At 41.7% G+C, this 27,806-nt stretch overlaps 1 protein-coding gene, 1 long non-coding RNA gene and 1 pseudogene across 2 annotated transcripts in view; 2 read left to right on the top strand and 1 right to left on the bottom strand.

The window, feature by feature from the left end:
- LOC139539946 (ras-specific guanine nucleotide-releasing factor 1-like) overlaps window positions 1-20,386 on the top strand; it is a 40,339-nt gene extending 19,953 nt beyond the window's left edge. The window contains exons 12-27 of the mRNA XM_071343386.1: window positions 131-273; window positions 403-485; window positions 613-861; window positions 1,955-2,325; window positions 2,630-2,752; window positions 15,466-15,642; window positions 15,820-15,926; window positions 16,033-16,145; window positions 16,298-16,358; window positions 16,566-16,669; window positions 16,825-16,909; window positions 17,043-17,240; window positions 17,491-17,570; window positions 17,699-17,816; window positions 17,914-17,982; window positions 18,167-20,386. Coding sequence (XP_071199487.1) covers window positions 131-273; window positions 403-485; window positions 613-861; window positions 1,955-2,325; window positions 2,630-2,752; window positions 15,466-15,642; window positions 15,820-15,926; window positions 16,033-16,145; window positions 16,298-16,358; window positions 16,566-16,669; window positions 16,825-16,909; window positions 17,043-17,240; window positions 17,491-17,570; window positions 17,699-17,816; window positions 17,914-17,982; window positions 18,167-18,259 — 2,174 coding nt within the window. The 3' untranslated portion in view covers window positions 18,260-20,386. The remainder of the gene's footprint in view (window positions 1-130; window positions 274-402; window positions 486-612; window positions 862-1,954; window positions 2,326-2,629; window positions 2,753-15,465; window positions 15,643-15,819; window positions 15,927-16,032; window positions 16,146-16,297; window positions 16,359-16,565; window positions 16,670-16,824; window positions 16,910-17,042; window positions 17,241-17,490; window positions 17,571-17,698; window positions 17,817-17,913; window positions 17,983-18,166) is intronic.
- Window positions 14,849-16,655, bottom strand: LOC139539947 (uncharacterized). Its single transcript, XR_011668040.1, has 4 exons — window positions 16,516-16,655; window positions 16,279-16,383; window positions 15,794-15,870; window positions 14,849-15,629 (listed from the first exon to the last, which is right to left on the bottom strand). It is a non-coding gene; the product is annotated as an uncharacterized lncRNA (long non-coding RNA).
- Window positions 20,387-26,280: 5,894 nt separating the features above from the next.
- Window positions 26,281-27,724, top strand: LOC139539317 (recQ-like DNA helicase BLM; annotated as a pseudogene).
- Window positions 27,725-27,806: the final 82 nt, after the last annotated feature.

Here is a 27,806-nt window from a genome sequence, read left to right as displayed (position 1 = left end):
ATGAGCTATACTATAGACTCCCTGCAAGTTTCATCTGTTCTTCATCATTTAGAAGTACAATAAACCTCTCATTTATGCCATAGTAATGACCCATTTCTCCTATTCACCTCTGTTTTTGTTTTGCCCAAAGCCAAACCAGACAAGGGTGTACAGGACATGGAGCATCTGGACTTTAAGATCGTGGTGGAGCCTAAAGAAGGCCAGTCGTTTACAGTGATCCTGGTGGCCTCCTCGCGGCAGGAGAAATCTGCCTGGACCAGTGACATCAGCCAGGCACGTTTGTTCTGCTCTGCATGCATTGCATCTGTCTCTCTCCACCAGGGAGACATGGGTGTCTGTCTGCAGAGTGACTGTACTCACACCTTTCCTTTCCCTCATTCCTTCTCTTCTTCTCTCTTACAGTGCATAGACAACATCCGCTGCAATGGGCTTATGATGAACGCATTTGAGGAGAACTCTAAAGTCACCGTGCCACAGATGATCAAGTGAGCCCCATTCACAATCACAGCAAAACAGTCAATGAGATGTTCATGCAACAGGCAGATCTTTGTGATGTCTTTATTTGCGTGTTCTAGTGTTTTCATATGTGTTTGTGTGTTTTTCTGTGAGCAGGTCCGACGCCAGCCTGTACTGTGACGACGTGGACATCCGTTTCAGTAAGATGATGAACTCGTGTAAGGTGTTGCAGATCCGCTATGCCAGCGTGGAGAGACTCCTGGAGAGGCTGACAGACCTGCGCTTCCTCTCCATTGACTTTCTCAACACCTTCCTGCACTCCTACCGCGTGTTCACCAGCGCCAACGTGGTGCTGGACAAACTCATCACCATCTACAAGAAACCCATCAGTGCCATCCCAGCCCGGTAAGGCCATAAAGGAGCTGCTAGTGCTTTAGCCTTGACTTTGACAAACACAGTCAGCAGAATGTCTAGATCTATCTCATGCGTGGTGCTTTAGCTGTTTAAAGAAGATACATTGTCAGTGTTTTTGCATTGCAATGTCCCCGACACAGTAAAGAGGGCTGTAGTTAGGGCTGATGACGATAACATCTCCTGACAGGCCCAGCAGCCTCTGGCCTCCTCTGGCTGCCTCTATCTCTTTTAGCCCACCACTGATTCCCTCACAGCTCTACTTCCACAGCCCACAGTATTAGGTATTTTTAACCACGTCCTGTGTCTGTGTGTCTATGTGTGTGTGTGCATTTATGTTTTGATGTGGGTGGGTGGGTGGGTGGGTGCGTGCGTGTGTGCGTGTGTGTGAGGGAAGGTGAGGTGAGGTGAGGAGAGGTCATGTCTGTGTGTGTCAGTGTGGTGTGTTCTGTGTGAGAAGGCAGTAATTGGGCCCAGACTCTTTTCCTGCTTGCCTAAGAGCGTCTCAGCGGGGCTCTGTCGCTGTCACCTTAGCAACCGGTCTCTCTGCTGCAGGACCCCACCCTCCCCTGGTCTGCAGAGGATCTATAGTATGAAATATTTATGGTCCGTGTTGTCGGCCAGAGCAGAGCAGACCCCTTCTCCGGCCTAGGATAGTGAGCCCAGCTCCCAGGCTCTTATCAGGGGGAGCCCCCTCCCCATGCCCACACCCTGCAGCATGTTCTCCTGTGGAGCCTGTCATGTCTCTGTGAGCCACCGCCACTCTGATGCTTGTGTCAGCAGCATGGCTGCTCGCTCGCGGTGTCAATTGCTGTGCTATTTATGGGAACTCGTGAGGTCTCGAGGAGGGTGGCAGTGAGTGGGAGAGGGCTTCTGCAACATTGTATCAGATTTTTTACTTTTATTGCAGAAACACCATGTTGCCTTGTATTGTCGCTGTTGACAATGTATTGATTTCTATATTTAACACAGAAAGACATGTATAATTCAGATGTCTTAGATATTTGCAACACACTGAAGTACTGAAGTACATAGCTACAATACATTCTTCTGATTAGAATAAAATGTGTTGTTTTCCCTGATGCAGATCCCTGGAGTTGTTCTTCGCCAGCAGTCAGAACAATAAACTCCTATATGGGGAGCCACCCAAATCCCCCAGGGCCAGCCGTAAGTTCTCTTCCCCCCCTCCTCTGGCCATCACCAAGACATCGTCCCCCAACCGCCGGCGTAAACTCTCACTCAACATCCCTATCATCACTGGGGGAAAGGCTCTGGACTTGGCCGCCCTCAGCTGCTCCTCCAACGGCTATGCAAGCATGTACTCCTCCATGTCCCCCTTCAGCAAGACCACCCTGGACATAAACAAGTTATATGTCACCAGTCCCATCACCAGCAAGATCCCTGCTGAGGGAGAGGGCAAGACGGACAAGGCAGAGGAGACCACTGTGTCTAAACAAGGTAAGCCAGCTAATCTGCACTGTGGAGATGGGGGGATTTATGTCCTTATTGATGCTTCTAAAGAGGAATGTTGGGCTATTTATTTGAATATAGAATGAGGGTTCAGAATTGTAATCATGACATGTGTCTAGAATGTGGTATTTACTGACCTGTTTTGAATCATGACAGGTGTCTAGAATGTGGTATTTACTGACCTGTTTTGAATCATGACAGGTGTCTAGAATGTGGTATTTACTGACCTGTTTTGAATCGTGACAGGTGTCTAGAATGTGGTATTTGCTGACCTGTTTTGCGCTTGGTGTAGATATTTCAGTTCCAGAGGAAAGTGACATTGACCAAAGCCAGAGCGATGATGCAGACCCAGAAACGTCTCCTATCAAGTCGCCAACCACCCCTCAAAAAAACGTGAAGTGCAAAAACTCCTCAGGTACATTGTGTCCCAGACAGCACAGTGGTGTTGTTATCACTCATGCCATGATACCAGAGCACCTGAATCACATGCTGGCAAGCCACCTGCATCCTCCTCTCAGCCAAAATACCATATTTGTGACCGACCGGCTCAAATCGGTATTATGTAGGAAAATTTGAAATTGCGTTTTTTATATTGGATAAAAGTAGAGACTCAGAGTTACAAAATGGTATATCATACACTACAGTTGAGGAACAATGGAAAAGTTATTTTTCTTTGAAAGTTGGTAAACTTGTAAACTTACTTTTGAGAAAATGGCCTTTTAATGTTTTGGTACTACTATTGGAGAGCCCTCTTTGTCTACACCCATTCAGCATCGTCCACACCCTCTTAAACTTTAGCCCCACCCATCTCTTTAAGGGTTGATCCGAATGTACTAACAGCAGTCAAGCACCCAAGCTAACTACTTCCAGACATCTAAGTGAGAGAGAACAGCTCACTGAACATTACTCGCCCAAGTAGACCTGGTTAGGCTGTTATGTTTTCCAGAGCATTGGTGACTGCAACTGTCTTGTCAGATTGTCTGTTCATAAATTCAGAGCGTTTCGCATTCAGAGCGCATACCGGACGCTTTGGCCGATCCGAACGTTCTGACCTCACAACGGAAGTCAAGCGCTGAGCTAACTGGCTAACATTGGCTAGCTTGTTAGCTACTTCCAGACACATAATTAAAGAACACCCCACTCTGACCATTTTACTCGCCCTAGCAGAGCTGGTTACCCAGCCATCACAGTGATTCAGGGCCAGCTCCGGCTGAAAGTCGGGGCACTCAGCTGAGAGTCAGACTCGGCCGACGTCATGTGGCCCGAGTCTGAGCCGCCTTCGGCAGTATTACTTATGGCTGGGATGCGAGGATTGAGTTTGGGCTGATTCCGGTGTGAGTTATCTGGCACAAATATATTACTTGGGGCTCGGGCGGATTCCGGTGATAGTTATCTGGCCCAAATGTATCACTTGGGGCTCGGCCGATTGGGGCTACTCTCTTGCAGATGATTACCCAGGCTGCTTTATATCATTAACTTTTCATTATTATATATTATTTTTCATTGTTTCTGTGATCAAAAAAGACAATTAACATTTACATGAAATTCTTTAATAAGAGTCCTGTGTAGTATTTTTGTATTTTGATACTTTGTGCAAGGCAATTGATAAGCATTAAAAACTTTGTGGCCTCCCGAGTGGTGCAGCAGTCTAAGACACTGGATCGCAGTACAAGCTGTGTTGCTACAGATGCTGGTTCGAGACCCGTGCCGTCCGGGAGACTCATGAGGCGACGCACAATTGGCCCAGAGTCGTCCGAGTTAGGGGAGGGTTTGGCCGGCCGGGGTGTCCTTGTCCCATCGCACTGTAGCGTCTCCTGTGGTGGGCCAGGCGCATGCACGCTGACACTGTCACCGGGTGTATGGTGTTTCCTCCGACTCTAGATGTTTTTTTTGTGGATGGGTATAATTTGTATGTAAAAAGTGTATAATAGTATTATTTAAAATGACTAAATCTGGTAATTTTGTATACATTTATAAAAATGTGCATCTAGCTGCTTCTGGTGGGAATCTGGTAAGATTCCGACAAAGTCGGCTGAATTCTGGTAGACGGAAATTAGTGGCTGGGTAGGTTGTTTTCATGTTATCCAGAGCGTTGGTGACTGTAACTGTGCTGCTGGCAACAATTAAATTCCGCTTTTTTGCCAACGTTTACTGACACTGGCCATATTCAACGGGTGTTGAGTGTTCGTAAGTTCATCAGTTATTCTGCGCTCTCTGGCACACTCAGGTGAGAGTGCTGAAATCGGAGTAGATGGCGAGACTGAATTTACGAACTCACCCAAAATGGTTACTTGCATAGTGGAGTATTTTGTTAAGACATGTAGCTAGCTAGCTCTGCAGGTAGCTAACCAACCAGGTTCAATGTTAGCTAGCTAACATTAGGCTATAGCTAGTCAAGCAAATAGCTCTGAGATACGAATAATAAGATCATACACGTAATGTTAGCTGGCGAGCCAACCAGCTAATGTTAGCTAGCTAGGTAGACAATTAACCATAATCACAACTCGTGACGTTACTATCCTGCATGAATCTGCAGGTAGCTAAGCAACCAGGTTCAATGTTAGCTAGCTAACATTAGGCTATAGCAAGCCAAGCAAATGGCTTTTTCTGTCAAAATTAGAACATATGTGAAAATGTAGCTAGCTAGACTATCTTACCCGTATACATCATTCAAGGTCTCCTGTCGGTTGCCATAGTTGCCCTTAGTTTGAACAGATGTTTTCTCAATCTCCTTAGCTATCATACTCAAATTCCACTGATTTCAAAACTCAGTCCTCCAGAAAGTGGAGAGCAACCCTTATGCATTTTTAATTCACGAAACATTAAAAAAAGCCACGCTAGATAAGATTACCTAGACATACTGACCAGCTCAAATAGACAGAAGCGTGCTATATGGCAGAACAATCCCAACTCATCTCTCGGCATGTCCAGCCCACTCGTTATCTCAGCCAATCATGCCTAGCGGGAAGGTTGCTACCTTTTTCTGTGGCTAAACCAATTGAACAATTTTATTCGTATTTACAAATGGCATACACGTTTGTTATTAACTTCTCTGCGCTACGGATCCCTTTTACGAGATCATTTTCCTAAACAACCGCTGAATTGCAGGGCGCAAAATATTACTAAAAATATTTATATCATGCAATCACAAGTGAAATATATCAAAACACAGCTTAGCTTGTTGTTAATCCACCTATCGTGTCAGATTTTGAAAATATGCTTTACAGAGAAAGAAATCCAAGCTTTTGTGAGTGTATCAATCAATGCTAGAACAGCTAGCCCCAAATTAGCATGGTCACGAAAGTCAGAAAAGCAATAAAATTAATCGCTTACCTTTGATAATCTTCGGATGTTTGCACTCACGTGACTCCCAGTTACACAATAAATGTTATTTTTGTTCGATAAATATTACTTTTATAACAAAAAAACGCCATTTGGGTTGCGCGTTATGTTCAGAAAACTACAGCCTCGTTCCGGTGTTGAAAGGCAGAAGAAAATTCCCAAACGTATCAGATTCAAAAATATTACTAAAAATATTTATAATCATGCAATCACAAGTGAAATATACCAAAACACAGCTTAGCTTGTTGTTAATCCACCTATCGTGTCAGCTTTTGAAAATATGCTTTGCAACGAAAGCAATCGAAGCTTTTGTGAGTGTATCAATCAATGCTTGAACAGTTAGCCTTATATTAGCTTGGTTAGCTTGGTCACGAAAGTCAGAAAAGCAATCAAATTAATCGCTTACCTTTGATAATCTTCGGATGTTTGCACTCACGAGACTCCCAGTTACACAACAAATGTTTTTTTTGTTCGATAAATATTACTTTTATAACAAAAAAACGCCATTAGGGTTGTGCGTTATGTTCAGAAAACCAAAGCCTCGTTCCGTTCGACGAAAATTCAAAAAAGTATCCGTAATGGTCGTAGAAACATTTAAAATGTTTTTTACAATCAAGCCTCAGGTTGTTTTTAACAAACATAATCGATAATATTTCAACCAGACCGTAACCTATTCAATAAGAGAGAAAAAGAAAATGGTGAGCTTCCCTCTCGCACGCAGGAACTATTCAGAGGACACCTGACTACTTTTGAAAAATCTCGCTCATTTTTCAAAATAAAAGCTTGAAACTATGTCTAAAGCCTGGTCACAGCCTGAGGAAGCCATTGGAAAAGGAATCTGGTTGGTACCCCTTTAAATGGAAGAAAGACGGGCCAGGAAACACAGATAAAAAAAATAAATAAAAAAAACACTTCCGGGTTAGATTTCCTCAGGTTTTCGCCGGCAGAATCAGTTTTGTTATACTCACTGACAATATTTTGACAGTTTTGGAAACTTTGTAGTGTTTTCTATCCTAATCTGTAAATTATATGCATATTCTACGATCTGGACTTGAGAAATAGTCCGTTTACCTTGGGAACGTTATTTTAAAAATAAATAAAAATCTGACCCCTAGCGTCAAGAGGTTTTAAGGCACATGGCACAAGTTCACATGTTCAAGAAGGCGTTTCTGCCAAAAAACACATTTTGATAAAAACAAAATAAATTCGTTCAAACGGCTCTCCTGTCAAGTACTGACCCGCAACATACGTTTAGTTTCCTGAAACTGGTCACATTTTTCAATGACTCAAACATGCTCTCCTGTTAAATAGAGTCAGTGATAAGAAATCAAAACATACAGTTTTAAGGGGTTGTTACTTTTATTTTATTTTTTATTTCACCTTTATTTAACCAGGTAGGCCAGTTGAGAGCAAGTTCCCATTTACAACTGCGACCTGGCCAAGATAAAGCAAAGCAGTGCGACACAAACAATAACACAGAGTTATACATGGATTAAACAAACGTACAGTCAATATATATATATAATATATACCGTGTGTGCAAATGAGGTAAGATTAGGGAGGTAAGGCAATAAATAGGCCGTAGTGGCGAAGTAATTACAATTTAGCAATTAAACACTGGAGTGATAGATGTGCAGAAGATGAATGTGTGAGTAGAGATACTGGGGTGCAAAGGAGAAAAAATAATAATAACAATATGGGGATGAGGTAGTTGGATGGACTATTTGCAGATGGTCTATGTACAGGTGCAACGATCTGTAAGCTGCTCTGACAGCTGATGCGTAAAGTTAGTGAGGGAGATATGAGTCTTCAGCTTCAGTGATTTTTGTAATTCGTTCCAGTCATTGGCAGCAGAGAATTGGAAGGAAAGGCGGCCAAAGGAGGAATTGGCTTTGGGGGTGACCAGTGAAATATACCTGCTGCTAAGGTGAACAGTGAGCTGAGATAAGGCGGGGCTTTACCTAACAAAGACTTATAGATGACCTGGAGCCAGTGTGTTTGGCGACGAATATGAAGCAAGGGCCAGCCAACGAGAGCATACAGGTCACAGTAGTGGGTAGTATATCGGGCTTTGGTGACAAAACGGATGGCACTGTGATAGACTGCATCCAATTTGCTGAATAGAGTGTTGGAGGCTATTTTGTAAATGACATCGCCGAAGTCAAGGATCGGTAGGATGGTCAGTTTTACGAGGGTATGTTTGGCAGCATGAGTGAAGGAGGCTTTGTTGCGAAATAGGAAGCAGATTCTAGATTTAATTTTGGATTGGAGATGCTTAATGTGAGTCTGGAAGGAGAGTTTACAGTCTAACCAGACACCTAGGTATTTGTAGTTGTCCACATATTCTAGGTCAGAACCGTCCAGAGTAGTGATGCTGGACGGGCGGGCAGGTGCGGGCAGCGATCGGATGAAGAGCATGCATTTAGTTTTGCTTGCATTTAAGAGCAGTTGGAGGCCACGGAAGGAGAGTTGTATGGCATTGAAGCTCGTCTGGAGGTTAGTTAACACAGTGTCCAAAGAACGGCCAGAAGTATACAGAATGGTGTCGTCTGCATAGAGGTGGATCAGAGAATCACCAGCAGCAAGAGCGACATCATTGATATATACAGAGAAAAGAGGTCCCGAGAATTGATTTGAATTGGTCGATGAATACGGCTACATAGTATTGTCTTTTATCGATGGCGGTTATGATATTGTTTAGGACCTTGAGCGTGGCTGAGGTGCACCCATGACCAGCTCGGAAACCAGATTGCATAGCGGAGAAGGTACGGTGGGATTCAAAATGGTCGGTGATCTGTTTGTTAACTTGGCTTTCGAAGACCTTAGAAAGGCAGGGTAGGATAGATGTAGGTCTGTAACAGTTTGGGTCTAGAGTGTCTCCCCCTTTGAAGAGGGGGATGACCGCGGCAGCTTTCCAATCTTTGGGTATCTCAGACGATACGTAAGAGAGGTTGAACAGGCTAGTAATAGGGGTTGCAACAATTGCGGCGGATCATTTTAGAAAGAGAGGATCCAGATTGTCTCACCCAGCTGATTTGTAGGGTTCCAGATCTTGCAGCTCTTTCAGAACATCAGCTATCTGGATTTGGGTGAAGGAGAAATGTGGGAGGCTTGGACAAGTTTCTGTGGGGGGTGCAGAGCTGTTGACCGGCGTAGGGGTAGCCAGGTGGAAAGTATGGCCAGCCGTGAAGAAATGCTAATTGAAATTCTCAATTATTGTGGAATTATCGGTGTTGACAGTGTTTCCTAGCCTCAGTGCTGTGGGCAGCTGGGAGGAGGTGCTCTTATTCTCCATGGACTTTACAGTGTCCCAGAACTTTTTGGAGTTTGTGCTACAGGATGCAAATTTCTGTTTGAAAAAGCTAGCCTTTGCTTTCCTAACTGCCTGTGTATATTGGTTCCTAACTTTCCTGAAAAGTTTCATATCGCGGGGGCTATTAGATGCTAATGCAGTACGCCACAGGATGTTTTTATGCTGGTCAAGGGCAGTCAGGTCTGGAGTGAACCAAGGGCTATATCTGTTCCTGCTTCTACATTTTTTGAATGGGGCATGCTTATTTAAGATGGTGACACTACCGTTCAAAGGTTTGGGGTCACTTAGAAATGTCTTTGTTTTTGAAAGAAAAACAAAAAAAAATTGTCCATTAAAATAACATCAAATTGATCAGAAATACAGTGTAGACATTGTTAATGTTGTAAATGACTATTGTAGCTGGAAACGGCTGATTTTTTAATGGAATATCTACATAGGCGTACAGAGGCCCATTATCAGCAACCATCACTCCTGTGTTCCAATGGCACGTTGTGTTATCTAATCCAAGTTAATCATTTTTAAAACGGAAGCAATTAAACTGGCCTTCTTTAGATTAGTCGAGTATCTGGAGCATCAGCATTTGTGTGTTCGATTACAGGCTCAAAATGGCCAGAAACAAATAACTTTCTTCTGAAACTCATCAGTCTACTATTGTTCTAAGAAATGAAGGTTATTCCATGCGAGAAATGACCAAGAAACTGAAGATCTCGTACAACGCTGTGTACTACTCCCTTCACAGAACAGCACAATCTGGCTCTAACCAGAATAGAAAGAGGATTGGGAGGCCCCGGTGCACAACTGAGCAAGAGGACAAGTACATTAGAGTGTCTAGTTTGAGAAACAGACTCCTCACAAGTTCTCAACTGGCAGCTTCATTAAAGAGTACCTGCAAAACACCAGTCTCAACGTCAAAAGTGAAGAGGCGACTCCGGGATGCTGACCTTTTCCTTTTCTTTTCTTGTGCTTTTCTTTCAAAAACAAGGACATTTCTTGTGACCCCAAACTTTTGAATGGTAGTGTATATAAAGTGCCTTCGGAATGTATTCAGACCCCTTTGAGTTTTTTCCACATTTTGCTACGTTACAGCCTTATTCTAAAATGAAAAAAAAAAATCCTTAGTAATCTTCTCACAATACCCCATAATGACAAAGGAAAAACAGATTTTTTTTTAAATGTTTGCAAATTAATTTAAAATAAAAAACAGAAATATCTATTCAGACCCTTTGCTATGAGACTCAAAATTGAGATGCATCTTGTTTCCATTGATCATCCCTGAGTTGTTTTTACAACTTGATTAGAGTCCACCTGTGGTAATTTCAGTGGATTGGACATAATTTGGAAAGGCACACACCTGTCTATATAAGGTCGCACAGTTGACAGTGCATGTCGAAGAATTGTCCGTATAGCCCCGAGACAGGATTGTGTCGAGGGACAAATCTGGGGAAGGGTACCAAAAAATGTCTGCAGCATTGAAGGTCCCCAAGAACACAGTGGCTTCCATCATTATTTAATGGAAGAAGTTTGGAACCACCAAGACTCTTCATAGAGCTGGCCGCCCGCCAAACAGAAATCGGTGGAAAAGGGTCTTGGTCAGGGAGGTGACCAAGATGGGACTGGGAGACTAGTCAGGATCGAGGGAAAGAAGAACGGAGCAACGTACAGAGAGATCCTTGATTATAACCTGCTCCAGAGTGCTCAGGACCTCAAACTGGGGCAAAGGTTCACCTTCCATCAGGACAACGACCCTAAGGACACAGCCAATACAACACAGGAGTGACTTCGGGACAAGTCTCTGAATGTCCTTGAGTGGCTAGAGCTTGAGAGGATCTGCAAAGAAGAATAGGAGAAACTCCCCAAATACAGGTGTGCCAAGCTTGTAGCGTCATACCCAAGAAGACTCGAGACTGTAATCACTGCTAAAGGTGCTTCAACAAAGTACTGAGTAAAGGGTCTGAATTCTTATGTAAATGTGATATGTCAGGGTTTTTTGAAAATAACAATAGAAAAAATGTCAAAATAACCGTTTTTGCTTTGTCATTATTGGGTATTGTATGTAGATTGATGAGGGGGAAAAACATATTTAATGCATTTTAGAATGAGGCTGTAACCTATCAAAATGTGGAAAAAGTCAAGGGGTCTGAATAATTTCTGAAGGCAATATATATATATATATATATATATATATATATATATATATATATATATATATATATATACAGTACCAGTCAAAAGTTTGGACACACCTACTCATTCAAGGGTTTTCCTTTATTTTTACTATTTTCTACATTATAGAATAATGGTGAAGAAATCAAAACTATTAAATAACAAATTTGGAATCATGTAGTAACCAAAAAAGAGTTAAACAAATCAAAATATAGTTTAGATTTTAGATTCTTCAAAGTAGCCACCCTTTGCCTTGATGACAGCTTTGCACACTCTTGGAATTCTCTCAACCAGCTTCACCTGGAATGCTTTTCCAACAGTCTTGAAGGAGTTCACACATATGCTGAGCACTTGTTGGATGCTTTTCCTTCACTCTGTGGTCCAACTCATCCAAACCATCTCAATTGGGTTGAGGTCGGGTGATTGTGGTGGCCAGGTCATCTGATGCAACACTCCATCACTCTCCTTGGTCAAATAGCTCTTACACAGCCTGGAGGTGTGTTGGGTCATTGTCCTGTTGAAAAACAAATGATAGTCCCACCAAGCGCAAACCAGATGGGATGGCGTATCGCTGAAGAATGCTGTGGTAGCCATGCTGGTTAAGTGTGCCTTGAATTCTAAATAAATCACAGACAGTGTCACCAGCAAAGCAACCCCACACCACATTCAGAGACTTGTCCCGAAGCCACTCCTGCATTGTGTTGGTTGTGTGCTTAGGGTTTTTGTCCTGTTGTAAGGTGAACCTTCACCCCAATCTGAGGTCCTGAGCGGTCCTGAGGTCCTAAGGAGTTGCTTCCGTCTGGCCACTCTACCTTTAAAACCTCTTAAGGATCCGCTGCTTTTTTTCAATTTTCTCCTAAAAAAAATGTGTGGAAATGTGAAAGGAATGTAATAATAATAATATTACACAATAGATCTGGTAAAAGATAACACAAAGAAAAAACCAACCGTTCTTTTGTATTTTTTGTACCATCATCTTTGAAATGCAAGAGAAAGGCCATAATGTATTATTCCAGCCCAGGTGCAATTTAGATTTTGGTCCCTAGATGGCAGCAGTGTATGTGCAACGTTTTAGACCGATCCAATGAACCATTGCATTGCTGTTCAAATTTTGGTATCAAGACTGCCCAAATGTGCCTAATCTGTTTTTTAATAACTTTTCATGTTCAAAATTGGGCACTCTCCTCAAACAATAGCATTATATTTTTTCACTGTAATAGCTACTGTAAATTGGACAGTGCAGTTAGATTAACTTCTCTGCGCTACGGATCCCTTTAGCGGGATCATTTTCCTAAACAACCGCTGAATTGTAGGGCGCAAAATATTATTAAAAATATTTATAATCATGCAATCAATCAGTCAGATTTTGAAAATATGCTTTGCAGCGAAAGCAATCCAAGCTTTTGTGAGTGTATCGATCAATGATAGAACAGCTAGCCCCAAATTAGCATGGTCACGAAAGTCAAAAAAGCTATACAATTAATCGCTTACCTTTGATAATCTTCGGATGTTTGCACTCACGAGACTCCCAGTTACACAATAAATTTTATTTTTGTTCGATAAATATTACTTTTATAACAAAAAAACGCCATTTGGGTTGCGCGTTATGTTCAGAAAACCAAAGCCTCGTTCCGTTCGACGAAAATTCCAAAAAGTATCCGTAATGTTCGTAGAAACATGTCAAATGTTTTTTATAATCAATCCTCAGGTTGTTTTTAACAAACATAATCAATAATATTTCAACCGGACCGTAACCTATTCAAATTAACTAATCAAAGGACACCTGACTACTTTGAAAAATCTCGCTCATTTTTCAAAATAAAAGCCTGAAACAATGTCTAAAGCCTGGTCACAGCCTGAGGAAGCCATTGGAAAAGGAATCTGGTTGATACCCCTTTAAATGGAAGAAAGACGGGCAAGGAAACACAGATTAAATTTTTTTAAATCACTTCCGGGTTAGATTTCCTCAGGTTTTCGCCTACAGAATCAGTTTTGTTATACTCACAGACAATATTTTGACAGTTTTTGAAACTTTGGAGTGTTTTCTATCCTAATCTGTACATTATATGCATATTCTACGATCTGGACCTGAGAAATAGTCCGTTTACCTTGGGAATGTTATTTTTTTTATTATTAAAAAATCTGACCCCTAGCGTCAAGAGGTTAACAAGAATGTAAGCTTTCTGCCAATATCAGATATGTCTATGTCCTGGGAAATTTTCTTGTTACTTACAACCTCATGCTAATCGCAGTGCTGCAGAGATGGTTGTCCTTCTGGTAAGTTCTCCCATCTCCACAGAAGAACTCTAGAGCTCTATCAGAGTGACCATCGGGTTCTTGGTCACCTCCCTGACCAAGGCCCTTCTCCCCTGATTGCTCAGTTTGGCCGGGCGGCCAGCTCTAGGAAGAGTCTTGGTGGTTCCAAACTTCTTCCATTAAAGAATGATGAAGGCCACTGTGTTCTTGGGGACCTTCAATACTGCAGACATTTTTTGGTACCACTCCCCAGATCTGTGCTTCGACACAATCCTGTCTCGGAGCTCTACGTACAATTCCTTCGACCTCATGGCTTGGTTTTTGCTCTGACATGCACTGTCAACTGTGGGACCTTATGTAGACAGGTGTGTGCCTTTCCAAATCATGTCCAATCAATTTAATTTACCACAGGTGAACTCCAATCAAGTTGTAGAAACATCTCAAGGATTTGAATTTAATCAATTTTAGAATAAGAATGTAACGTAACAAAATGTGGAAAAAGTCAAGGGGTCTGAATACTTTCCGAAGACACTGTGTATATATATATATATATCTTATTCATGTTATTTCCTCTACCTTTGTTTTTCTAATAAATAGTCAAAAGTGATATAGAAAAATGCTTCTTTGAGTGTTCTATGCCTATTCAATTGTCAGTGGCATGGTGCATACACTGCAGAAATGCTCAATTCTGTGTGCAGTGATCTCTGCCACACAAGATAAAATTCATGCAGACTAATTCGGTGTAGAGAATATGAACATGCAGGGAAAGCCAACGCTAGGAATGAGTAGGTGTTGGGGATACTTGTGTCATAGCAACTACAGTATGAGCGTGTTTCCCTGCCTGCCGCCCCCGGTAACGAGGTTGTTTTAGTACAAGACAGTCAGTGAAGAAAGCTCTGCTGTCTGTCTTCCTGCTCTAAGGACAGAATGTACACCAGGTCAAAGGTGAATCGAAATCTGCCATAATTTGCATTAACAGTACCGGGGACGGCAGGTAGCCTAGCAGTAACGAGCATTGGGCCAGTAATGGAAAGGTTGCTGGTTTGAATCCCTGAGCCGACTAGATGAAAAATCTGTTGATGTGCCCTTGAGCAAGGCACTAAAACCGAATTGGTCATGTAAGTCGCTCCACTAAATTGTACTCAGATTTGTTTTATATTACTCTCACCATAAAGCTCAATTGATTTTATTTGTTAATGAATGGTTATTGTAAGTCAGTGTGCAGACAGTGTGCACAGAAACCAGTCCATTCTTCCATTATGCTGATATTGGTGGCTATATTTAGCTACACCCATCTTAAATATCAAAGCCTCATGTATAGTCTATGTTCTACTGGGAGAGAATGTGGTGCTCTTCGATTCTGCTGCCCTCTACTGGAGACAGAATAAATGAAAACCTGTCCTGTTACACAATGAATTACACTGACACAATAGCTAATGCCTTTTTGGGTAAGATCCATTTAGTTGCATATCAAGATTAATGTTGCTTGCTAACCGTTGTCAACTACCTCTTAAATCTCAGCGAAAAGGTTAGAGTTGCAGTACCTACTGAAGTAGTAGTGACCCACTGGACACAGACGTCCGTTTAACGTCTAGTATTGATTTAAATTTGGTTGAATTGTCAACTATTGTGAATTCAATGTGAAGTCAACAAAAAATGTCACCATGTCATTGGATTTAGGTTAAAAGTTAGGTGAAAATAATAAATGCCCTTACGTTGATACATTTCTCCACGTTGATTCACTGTCATCATATAGATTTTTTGGGGTTGAAATTATGTGGAAACAACGTTGATTCAACCCGTTTTTGCCCAGTGGTTAGAGACCAATAAAGAGCATTTCATGCAGCTGACACTATCATGGATCACTTTAGTGGCTGTCCAAGTGCAGTCATAATCTCAACAATTCTATTTTATTGGCTTGGAATGGTCTTTCCATTTTATACCTACAGTACTTTATTGTAAAGGTATTGCATTACATCAATTAAGTACACTAAAATAAATCCCATGGCATTTTACAGCCAGTATAACTGTCTCCATATTGTATCTTCCTGTAGAATTCTCCCTGTTCTCATACAACAATGGCACGGTGATGTCTTCGTGTCGCCCTGAGATGGACAACAACAACCGCAGTGCCCTCTCTGCAGCCTCCGCCTTCGCCATCGCCACGGCAGGAGCCAATGAGGGCACGCCCACCAAGGAGAAGTATCGCCGCATGTCCCTGGCCAGCACAGGTACAGTGTGTGTTAAACATCAGTTCTGTCCACAATGGGACAATTTGAATATACCACATTTTCAAAAGCATGAGAACTTTAATGTCATTTTTGTTCTTCTCAAGATTAAAAAAATCTATATAGTCATTAAAAATGTAGGTCTGATATTTACATGCCGTTTTTGATCCATTTTCCCAGGGTTCCAAACCGACCAGAGGAACGGGGACAAAGAGTTTGTCATCCGAAGGGCTGCAACCAACAGAGTCCTGAATGTTCTGAGGCACTGGGTGTCAAAACACTCTCAGGTAATACTTCCAGATACATAGTTATGATAATTCACTACTTCTAATGTAAATAGAGGAAGGTTTCCAATCAGTTAACTTTTTTGTGTGCATTTGTGTTGACCTCCAGGACTTTGAGAGTAACACTGAGCTGAAGCTGAAGGTCATAGCCTTCCTGGAGGAGGTGATGCATGACCCGGAGCTGCTGACCCAGGAGAGGAAAGCAGCCGCCAACATCATCAGGTACCTACCAGCACTACCATCGCCTCAGCTTATAGACACACACTGCTAACATTGAATACATGGGCTATAACTTCTATAGGGCTGATTAACACTGATGTACAGAGTAAAGAGAAACACATTATAAAATACATACCTGTTGTATGGTCTATTAGGACCCTGACACAGGAGGACCCTGGTGATAATCAGATCAGCCTGGAGGAGGTTAAACAGCTGGTGAGTGGGATGACTGCATGTGGATCTGGCAGTAATGTAAAGAAGACACTATGTTTTACACAAGATGGCAATTGAGTCAATAGAGGACAATCTCTCCTTGACATATGTTAAGTATGTGTCTCAAGAATGTTAGAATATAGGGCAGTAGTTGTCATACCTCGCGTCTTGAGAATGGTTACGACTGATGCTCTTTTGTGTGCGTACTAGGCGTCAGTAGGGAAGGCAGAGGCGTTTGAGAGCCATTCTGCCCTGGAGATAGCAGAGCAGCTCACCCTACTAGACCACCTGGTGTTTAAGGTCATCCCATATGAGTGAGTGATACCCAAACACATGTTGTATTCTCAGTTGATGATACGTACAGACATACAATATGGGAGACATACAGTGATTTTGAATAACAACCATGCAGTATTAATGAGAACAAATTAGATGTATTTCTACTTGATCCTCCAATATTGTTTTACAGAGAGTTCTTTGGTCAAGGCTGGATGAAGAATGACAAGACTGAAAGAACACCATATATCATGAAAACAACAAAGCACTTCAATGATGTATGCAGCTAACAACGCCCACCCCCCAACATAATATTACAACTGTACATTTTCACTTTTTTATTACAGTGTATGGCTTTGGTTGTTATGCATTAGGAACATGGCTATTCCTTGTCTGTATTGCCTCTGTTAGATCAGTAATCTGATTGCCACGGAGATCCTGCGCTGTGACGATGTGACTACGCGGGTGGTGGTGATGGAGAAGTGGGTGGCGGTGGCGGACATCTGCCGCTGTCTCCATAACTACAACGCTGTGCTGGAGATCACCTCCTCCCTCAACCGCAGCTCTGTGTTCCGCCTCAAGAAGACCTGGCTCAAAGTGTCCAAGCAGGTAAGGCCACATCTCCTCACTACACACACCCAGCTCACTGATGGCTCGTAGCCTGGTCCTAGTAATATTATTACACATTTTATCATTGCACTGGGTCCTCAATACACTCTTATAAACAGCTTGTTATAACACCTCAGACCTCTATGAATCCTTATAGCGTACTACCGATTACACATCACTTTAACAATGGTGATTATACCATTGTTTTCCAACATAATATTTTGATACAGTATTTTATTTAATCTCTCAGACTAAAACCGTCATTGACAAGCTGCAGAAGTTGGTTTCGTCAGAGGGGAGGTTCAAAAACCTGAGGGAAGCTTTAAAGAAGTGAGTGTTTCTTCTGCTTGTTCTAATAACTACAAAAGCCAATGTGTATCAGAAAAATTATACTGGCCATTCGGGCAGTGGCTCGATCAAAGTATTAGCACATTTTTGACTTCTGTTTTTCATTTTAGCTGTGACCCTCCCTGTGTACCATACCTGGGGATGTACCTCACTGATCTGGCTTTCATTGAGGAGGGGACTCCCAACTACACTGAGGACAAATTAGTCAACTTCTCAAAGATGAGGATGGTAAGCGGTCTCTGCTTTGTGTAATGTTACAGAGATATTCAAATGCGTTCTGTGGCTTTGTATTGTATACATGGCCTATGTTGTTATCTCTCTGCAGATTTCACATATCATCAGAGAAATTAGACAATTCCAGCAAACAGCATACAAGATTGATCATCAGCCAAAGGTAAACTTTTAAAGCTGTTTCGTGGTAACTTCTGTTATATTGTACATATAAAGAGAAACAGAAGAAAATGGCATTGGCCATGAGGGAATTCCAATTTAAAGTCTGAGTGTCGGTATTTGTCACATCGTATAGATTATCGTAGTTGTAGCCAACCTGCTGAAACTGTATATTTGTCCTGGTCTAGGCAGCACGGTATTTGCTGGACAACGGCTCTATTCTGGATGAAGAAAGCCTATATGAAGCCTCTCTCAGAATTGAGCCTAAAGTCAACAACTGAAGAGGATGACAGTTTCCCAAAGTGTAATCTCTGCTCAAAAACTATTATCATACACAGTAGACATAAACAATAGCTGGTGTTAAGTCATGTTTAACATTTTTGCTCTTTATACATGTATTGTTTTTAGATGTTATCTTATGTACACATGTTAATTTAATTGTCACATTGTTGTTGAAATATTTAATTTTTCCTCTGCAACAAGGACCATTTCACTGGGCTTATTAGAGTGATAACTAAAGTCACAATGATCTTGCATAATGGTGTGTCCTTTGTAACCAATGAAATTGATTGACACCTTTTCATACTGTGGACTTTGCACTTCCTGTAAGCACACCTGCTGCCAGGGTCCTACTGTACAGGAAATATTGTTCTCTTTACTCAAATAGATATAATGTGTTTATCTGCAACTGATGTAGCATTGTAAAAATCTAACCAGGTAAAACAACATGGACATTTTTAAACCCAAAATTGATGCGGCTAAACCAATGTGTGTTCCTTTAAATGTTCTATATCAATCCGCCTCCTCCCTGCTTTGATTATTTGCTTCCATTTGAATTTCTATCAACATTTGAGTAATCTTGTCACAGTTGAGATGTGAGAGATGTGAGAGCCACTAGCACCACAGAGCTTTGTCTTGTCGTTATGAGGACTGATTCTTACATAATAAGATATTACACTTGCCTGATACAGGAAACACTTGCTCTTAGTAGAAGTTTCTGACTTGCAGTACAGTACTGAATCTGCTCTGAAATGAATGAAGAACAACTGATATATAAGGGCATATTCACACAACAAGCTTTTATCTAAGAACCAGCAAGGTCTGGTTTCTTTTGAAAACATTGAAGTCAAGTGTGAATACACCCTAACCTAAAACACGATTAACAATATTTGTAGCTTTATTTCATTACTGTTGCATGTTGCATTGTAACAGGCGGTTAAATCACAAACCTCTTACTGTATATTTGCAGAAGTAATTCAAGTCAAGTAGCCATAAATACAATTTTGTTTGCAGAATAAACTCTATTAATCCATGCAATTGAAATGGCTGGTAATAAACCAGTGTACGTTATATCTCCAATACGAGTGTACTTCCAGTTTGACAATGATTAGTTGGGGGTGACATCTTGTTTGACTAGGAGTTTGGGGAAGTTTGCTGCTATTCTTGGAGCATGCCATTGTAGCTGTTTCCCTTTTTTAAAGCACATGTGTGTTAGCTTTCAATTTAAACTTAACGGAGCACACATATTAAAGAAAAATAAAGCAACACCCTTGAAATTGTAGTATTTTCAGGCTTTGTGATATTTGTGTACAGTAAAAGGTTGTTCCGCTATTATACTGTATCATTCAAAGACGATCTATGTCCTTTTGCTGTTCCAGTGATTGTGGAACGTGACCGTATATCACTCTGTTAAATGCATTGTTGTTTAAGAGTATGATAAAAGTAAGTGAATGAGTTACTCCGCCTGCAGCATTCAAAAGGTATTTTTGTAGTATTAGTATAAGGTAAGGGGTTACAAGAACACAGGAAAGTATTTTGTACTTTGTTGTTGTTAATTCACCTTGCTGAAATGTATGCTGTACATTTTGTACATGCAGCCCTGCATATTTCTTAATGTGGAACAGTGTCAAGTACACCTCTGAAAAGCATTGTATCCCAAGCGTCAACACAAAATGCTACAACAATTGTAATTTTGAAACCATGACTTAGAGGTAGAAGACAACTTCAAAGTGTTTTGCATATACTGTAATCCTGTCTATAATCATTCTCTTAGCAGGAATATAGTAATGTAGTGCTTATTCTGTGAATATTTGTATGTATTTTTACCATGTACAGTCTAGAAACATTTAAAGCTCATATGGCAGGCATGCAACACTGTATCAGACAATATTAAAACAATATATACTGTATACATATATATACTGTATACACTTATACGTGCACATACTCTTATAAATGAAATATTAACAAACAAACGTTTTGCTGTTAGCAATACCCAGTGGTATGAGAATTATCTTTCAACCCTTATGTTTATTTCCACAGCTTGAGAAATATTTCCAGTTTTGTAAAAAGAAAAAATGTATGTTTCCTGATTACCTCTTGCTAATAAATCTATTCTATCTCAGGGGCATTGTTGTCTCAAGTGTGTTTGTGAGAAAACAATAAAAAAAAATATTTCGCTCTTCTCTCACTCCCCACCCCCCTCTATCACATGCACACACCACACAAACACACACTGCCATAGCCGTGGGAAGTACGGGTGCTGGAGGTGAAAGAATTTGTGTTGTTGCAATAAAAGCTATTAAACTATTTTTGTGTTGCATTATATTATCATCATACTAGGCCCTGTAGATAGATAGATATACTACATTTTGTTTTCAACTTCAATAGCCTGTATGGAATTACTGAGAAACTAGGATACTAGATACTGTCTTATCTAATGCATATTGGAATGCATTGTATCCACATAAAATAAAACGGTAAATTCACAATGACCTGAATTTTTTTGATGTTACTGTGTCATCCATGCAGTACAACAAGGTGTTTGACATGGAGGAGTACTACCACAGACTTCAGATCTTCATTGAGAACAAGAGGATTGACCATCACAATGAAGGAAATCACAAGTTCACAAGTATGAATAATTGCATTATAGTTGTGTTTCTTCAGTTGTTAGAAGTGTCCATATCCTTTGAGTATGTCAATATATTAATTGTGCCTTCTTCTGACATTTGACCTCCTTACATAGTGGGACTGAATCAGTTCTCGGACACAACCTTACTGTGCTCAGGCCTTCAACAACCATGGCCGTAAGGGGTGAGTGCCACCACTGGAAAACCCATTTCCTTGTAAATACTGTATATTCACAAAAATCTCTTGGTCTAACTGTACACTATTAGATTCTTACTCCGGCTCTGAAAAAATATATATTTTAGCGTCTCTCCAGTCAAGCATTTGAGTACATCAAGTATAACAAGGGACTCATGACAGAGGATAACTATCCATAACAGCACATATATGTAAATAGCAATGCCATCTTTATAACAACTAGAGTACTAGCACTTCGAAAGGTGACAATCTATTAACATAATTTATGCTGAAATCATTTTGAAGGAGGGCACTTGCAAGTTCAAGACTGATTTGGCCGCTGCTTTCGTTAATGATGTGGTCAACATAACACGGGTAAGTAAATTCACATTACTTTGGGTTATTTGGTGCATTGACTACCCAGGCAGTCATCTTATTGTATGTTTTTTTTCATGGCAGTATGATGAAATGGGTATGCTGGATGCAGTGGCCAGACACAACCCTGTCAGCCTTGCCTATGAGGTGACTTCTGATTTGATGCATTACCATAATGGTGTACACAGCAGGTGAGAATGAGTCTCTACTATATTTTTAAACCTATAATAATGGTGATATCTGTTGTGGCGTACAGCAGGTCAGCCACCAGGGGGAGACTCGTCGAGGCCTGGTGACAGACGGAGTATACATCACGAGGCTATGGCTCCATCTGCTGGACGTGCCAGGTCTCGACGGGCTCTCTGGCCAGGACTAATTGGGGCTGATTGGGGATTGGTGAGTAATCAAGGGATGATTGCTCACCAGCTGTACAACTCCCATAAAGCTGCCAGAAGGGCAGCACAAAAGGGAGAGACTGGGGGAGGAAAGGACTCCCGTATAGTTGGGGACGGTACCAGAGGTAACAGGAGGGAGTTCAGGTTTGATCCCCAATAGATACAGCAAGACCCGGAGCCCAGAAGACGGTATCCCGGAGAAGGCCTCTTGGTGGAGACCTATTCTTTTCTTTTGGACTATTATTTTAATAAACACCTTTGAAACTGAGCTAATCCTACTCTGTCCGTGTCTGATCTGTGTAAATGTTTTGACCCAACCCCCTGGTCTGCTACAAGTGAATGCAGGCACTCTGATAACGTGGTCAGATCAGGGTTGACGTTTACGCAGCATCAGCATGGACAAGTTGATAGCTCAGTTCATCCGGGCCCAACAAGCCCAACAGGCGGTTCAGGAACGAACGCCGGAGGAACAGCGGCTACAAAACGTCCACCTCATTGAGGAAATCAGGAAGCTACAAGGAGGAGCGTCTACTGAATCACATCCAAACAAGTTTTTAATCAAGTTTACAGAAGATGACGACATCGAAACCTACCTCTTTTGAAAGGACGGGTAAGTAAGGATGGCCAAGGCAGAAGGGGGCCAGTCTCAAAAGACGTATTGGGACCTGAACGATGAACAGGCGGCTAACTACGACGGACTCAAACGGGAGATACTCAGCCGCTACGGGTACAGCCTGGCCCATTGGGCTCAATTATTCCACGACTAAAGGTTCGTAGCGACGCATCCCCCCGAGACCAGATGAGCGACCTACTGCACGTCACCAGGGGATGGCTCCTAACCGACATATCCATCCTCTCCATCCTAGACAAAGTGGTCCTGGATAGCTTCCTAAGGGCACTACAACACGACATGAAGAGGGCAGCGAGTCTATGCGCGCCCTAGACCTTGGAGGGCCTCCTGGAACCAGTAGAGACGCATCAGAACACTCAGGCCCTGCTGACAATCTCGTCCCACTAGGACAAGATTGTCCGCTGATCGCGCCCCTGTGGTGCTGCCTGTGCCTGTGCAGCCCGGAAGCAAACGGTTGATCAGGTCCGGAGTCGGAGTCAGATGGGGTGCAGGAACCCCCCCCCCCCCCCCTGGGGGAACCACAGGAGAAAGAGCCCAGCCTCCCCCTCCTCGATTTCGAGGGGGCCAGTCGAGACACCCCCTGGGGGCCAACTGAGGGGACAATTCGGGACGGCCCAGTGGGAGGATCCTAACTTTAAAGCCACCTCAGCCCAAGTGATAGCGGTGGATGGACAGCTACTTCCGGGGGTGAGTGACTGGCGATACCCCCATTTCCAAATCAAAAATAAACTTTTGTATCAGGTGTCGCGCCAACAGGGGGAACTTCGAGAGGTATTGTTGCTGCCCCGACGGTACGTGGGAACCGTTCTTCAGCTGGCCCACACCCACCTGTTGGGGGCGCATCGATATTTTGGGTCCAAGGCCAGGAAACTCCCCAGACGTTAATCCCATTGAGAACTTGTGGTCAATCCTCAAGAGGCGGGTGGACAAACAAAAACCCACAAATTCTGACAAACTCCAAGCATTGATTATGCAAGAATGGGCTGCCATCAGTCAGGATGTGGCCCAGAAGTTAATTGACAGCATGCCAGGGCGGATTGCAGAGGTCTTGAAAAAGAAGGGTCAACACTGCAAATATTGACTCTTTGCATCAACTTCATGTAATTGTCAATAAAAGCCTTTGACACTTATGAAATGCTTGTAATTATACTTCAGTATTCCATAGTAACATCTGACAAAAATATCTAAAGACACTGAGGCAGCAGACTTTGTGAAAATTAATCGTTGTGTCATTCTCAAAACTTTTGGCCACGACTGTACTGTTCTATATATTCCTCTTTGCATGCAGCCAGATGGCCAGGGGTTCACAAACTTTTTGGAGACCCCTTTTGTGATAGGGAACTCATCAGGGGCCCCCTCATAATCAGAACACAACTCAAGTGCGATAAAAATAGCATACAATAAGTTTTACTACGATGTCTGCAGTGCATGGATGGATGAACCAAGTCTACAGAACATTTAAAAGTCCTGCCTCTTGAGAAAATGAAGCGGTTTTCAATATAATTTCCTGCAAAATTCTACACACTTTTCCATAGTGTGAAGGATGGTTTTGTTCTCTTTTTAACAAAAATATATGCCTTATAGAAATAGGACATGTTAATCACAAAACATAGCGTGACTGCAGAAAAGCTGTTGCTAATCTAGGGTGTCGACTGTGCTAACCAGAAGGTTGAGACAAGATGGAAAAATGCTGAATAACAAGAAAACAGGAACTGAGGAATGTGTAGCCACCGACAACTCAGCTCAAACTTCACAACAAACACTTCCGGATATCTGGATCCTGTGTGCTGTTTGAGTTTAAGTTTATTTTTATTTTTACAGGGACAGTGCACATTAATCAACGTTTCAGTAAAAGTGCCGGTTTTAGCCAGCCGGCTAATTTTCAACCGCAGTCCCTGGGCAGGTTATTAAAAACAATTACAATATAGACAATAGCAACATAGAACAAGCAAGACATAGCAACATAGGACAAGCAAGACATAGCATACAGACAGAGCAACATAGGACAAGCAAGACGTAGCATACAGACAGAGCAACATAGAACAAAAAGCAGCAAGACAAAATTCATAAAAGCAACAAAGTGTTTCCACACCTTACAAGTTACAGACAACAGACATGGAAAGCGGCAACACACAGCTAAGGACCATGTTCACAAATCTGATTGACCTTTAGCCACACTTTTCCATAGTGTGAAGGATGGTTTTGTTCTCTTTTTAACAAAAATATATGCCTTATAGAAATAGGACATGTTAATCACAAAACATAGCGTGACTGCAGAAAAGCTGTTGCTAATCTAGGGTGTCGACTGTGCTAACCAGAAGGTTGAGACAAGATGGAAAAATGCTGAATAACAAGAAAACAGGAACTGAGGAATGTGTAGCCACCGACAACTCAGCTCAAACTTCACAACAAACACTTCCGGATATCTGGATCCTGTGTGCTGTTTGAGTTTAAGTTTATTTTTATTTTTACAGGGACAGTGCACATTAATCAACGTTTCAGTAAAAGTGCCGGTTTTAGCCAGCCGGCTAATTTTCAACCGCAGTCCCTGGGCAGGTTATTAAAAACAATTACAATATAGACAATAGCAACATAGAACAAGCAAGACATAGCAACATAGGACAAGCAAGACATAGCATACAGACAGAGCAACATAGGACAAGCAAGACGTAGCATACAGACAGAGCAACATAGAACAAAAAGCAGCAAGACAAAATTCATAAAAGCAACAAAGTGTTTCCACACCTTACAAGTTACAGACAACAGACATGGAAAGCGGCAACACACAGCTAAGGACCATGTTCACAAATCTGATTGACCTTTAGCCACACTTTTCCATAGTGTGAAGGATGGTTTTGTTCTCTTTTTAACAAAAATATATGCCTTATAGAAATAGGACATGTTAATCACAAAACATAGCGTGACTGCAGAAAAGCTGTTGCTAATCTAGGGTGTCGACTGTGCTAACCAGAAGGTTGAGACAAGATGGAAAAATGCTGAATAACAAGAAAACAGGAACTGAGGAATGTGTAGCCACCGACAACTCAGCTCAAACTTCACAACAAACACTTCCGGATATCTGGATCCTGTGTGCTGTGAGGCTGGGACCAGCCTGGGCACCACCGATAGGCTAGCAAGTTTAAACCACGCTAAGCCTCTACTGTGACAGGCCAACTCTAAAGTTGAAACTACCTCTGTCACAGTATAAAAGAAGATGTCTGTACTATTTCAGTCAGTTCTCAGCTTTACCCTGCGTGGTGATACAGTGCACCCGTATATACAAAAATTGCATTTATCAATTATTGCTTATGTTAAATAAAAATACTTAAAGTATATTCTGTGACTCTGAATCACATTTTATCCTGATACCAGATTCGATTGACGCAACCTTTTACAATAGGCAGAGAACACTTTGCAAGTTTTACATATTAACTTACTGTACATTTATGTTCAGAACAACATTTCGTGAACTTATTCAATGAAAATTGGTTTAATCTGTTGTTGTTAGCAATATTCATAAAACAAACTAAAACGTAAATATAGATATCTGGCTGATCCCCCTGCAGTACCTGACCCCTATAAAAGACAATCAGCCAATGGGAAGCCAGCTAGTCAGAATGGCGCAAAAAAAACTTGGCTGAATTGATTTATTTTAGTAAATTATAGTTAGCTAGGTAAACAACAACATAGACAGCCTTTTTGTTATTGATACACCACGACAATAAGACGTTCAGAGACTGTACAAGCTAGCCAGCTTTTTATGATTACACTAACGTTATGAAGTTGAGTCGCTAGCCTAAAGCGTTAACTGATGATGTCCAGTCTACTTCAAAATAATTTGGAAGAACAATTCGAGATATGGTGCTCACAGCAAATTGTCGTTGTTTAAATCCAAACCAGGGTGATATCTTGATAAATTATTTAGTTAGTTTGAGTTTTATAATGTTAACTAGCTAACTGTTAGGACGGGCTGGTCCTGAGCGTTACGTGGAACCTTCCAACGATTTGTTGCCCCGATGCTGTTTATTGACTGGCTTCAAGCCTCACCAAAGTAAAGATATGCTAGAGTGTTGTTGAACTTTGCTATGTATGCGCAATCTGTTGTTTCTCCCAAAATACGATATAGCTAAACTACTATTTTGTACCTTCACTAACTCTGGTCAATGCGCACGCATCGGTTCTGTCACTACAAGCTGCATACGTATGCGCGTGGACCAGAGCCAGCTAAAAGTCTGCACCAAGCTGAGTTCATTATAAACCGGGTGGTTCGAGCCCTGAATGCTGATTGGCTGACAGACGTGGTATATCAAGCATATGACAAAACATGTATTTTTACTGCTCTAGTTATATTGGTAGCCAGTTTATAAGGCACCTCGTGCATTTGTGGTATATATTTTACCTTTATTTAACTAGACAAGTCAGTTAAGAACAAATTCTTATTTTTAATGACGGCCTAGGGTTAAAGGGTTAAATGCCTTGTCTAGGGGAAGAACGACAGATTTGTACCTTGTCAGCTCAGGATTTGATCTTGCAACCTTTCGGTTACTAGTCCAACACTCTAACCACTAGACTACGCTGCCGCCCCAAACGTCTCCAATATACCACGGTTAAGGGCTGTGTCCAGGCAAACCGAGTTGCGTCGTGCATAAGAACAGCCCTTAGCCGTGGTATATTGGCAATATACCACACCCCCCCAGGCCTTATTGCTTAAATATTGCCTTGGTAGTCTTATAGCTACTCACTAAGTATCTTTCCAGCTACATAAACATTGTTATGAGGTTAGCTATAATCGCTTGACTTCACTTTTCTTTGCAGGACATTTTGTTTAAAAAAAGAAGTTCACATCAGGCATCACCAAGGTGTAAGTTCCCTCTAAGGTATAATACGCTCAAATGGTTTAACAAACAGGAGTGTCAATGTACCTCATGATAACGACGTTTGACGTTTTCAACCAAGCCTGAAAGATCTCTCACCAAAGTCAACTTCTCCTCAGTCAATCCCAAAAGCAAGTCGGAAGCCATCAATCCTGTATTAAACCCCTTTTCAGTGAGGAAACCCAGGATCAGAAACCCAGGATCTCCCCTGCTCTAAACAAATCTGATCGCTCGATCACAGATAGCAATGGCAGCAAACCCACAGGACTTGATAGTTCTTTTGCTGGTATACCCCTGGATGGATGGGATGATTTTGATGACTTTGAAACCCCTGTCAAGGGCAAAAGTACTTTACCAAGCCATCACTGCACCCTGTCCAGTTGAAAAGACAGATGAGTAGTACTCTTCAAATATAGCCTCACTCCAAGTATTAATGTCTCCGGTCCAAGTAATTTCCCTTTGTACA

The sequence above is a fragment of the Salvelinus alpinus genome, chromosome 15 (assembly GCF_045679555.1).
Source record: "Salvelinus alpinus chromosome 15, SLU_Salpinus.1, whole genome shotgun sequence".
Lineage (NCBI taxonomy): Eukaryota > Metazoa > Chordata > Actinopteri > Salmoniformes > Salmonidae > Salvelinus > Salvelinus alpinus.
Note: the sequence above shows the minus strand (reverse complement) of the source record. Positions and strands in the feature narration are given on the sequence as shown.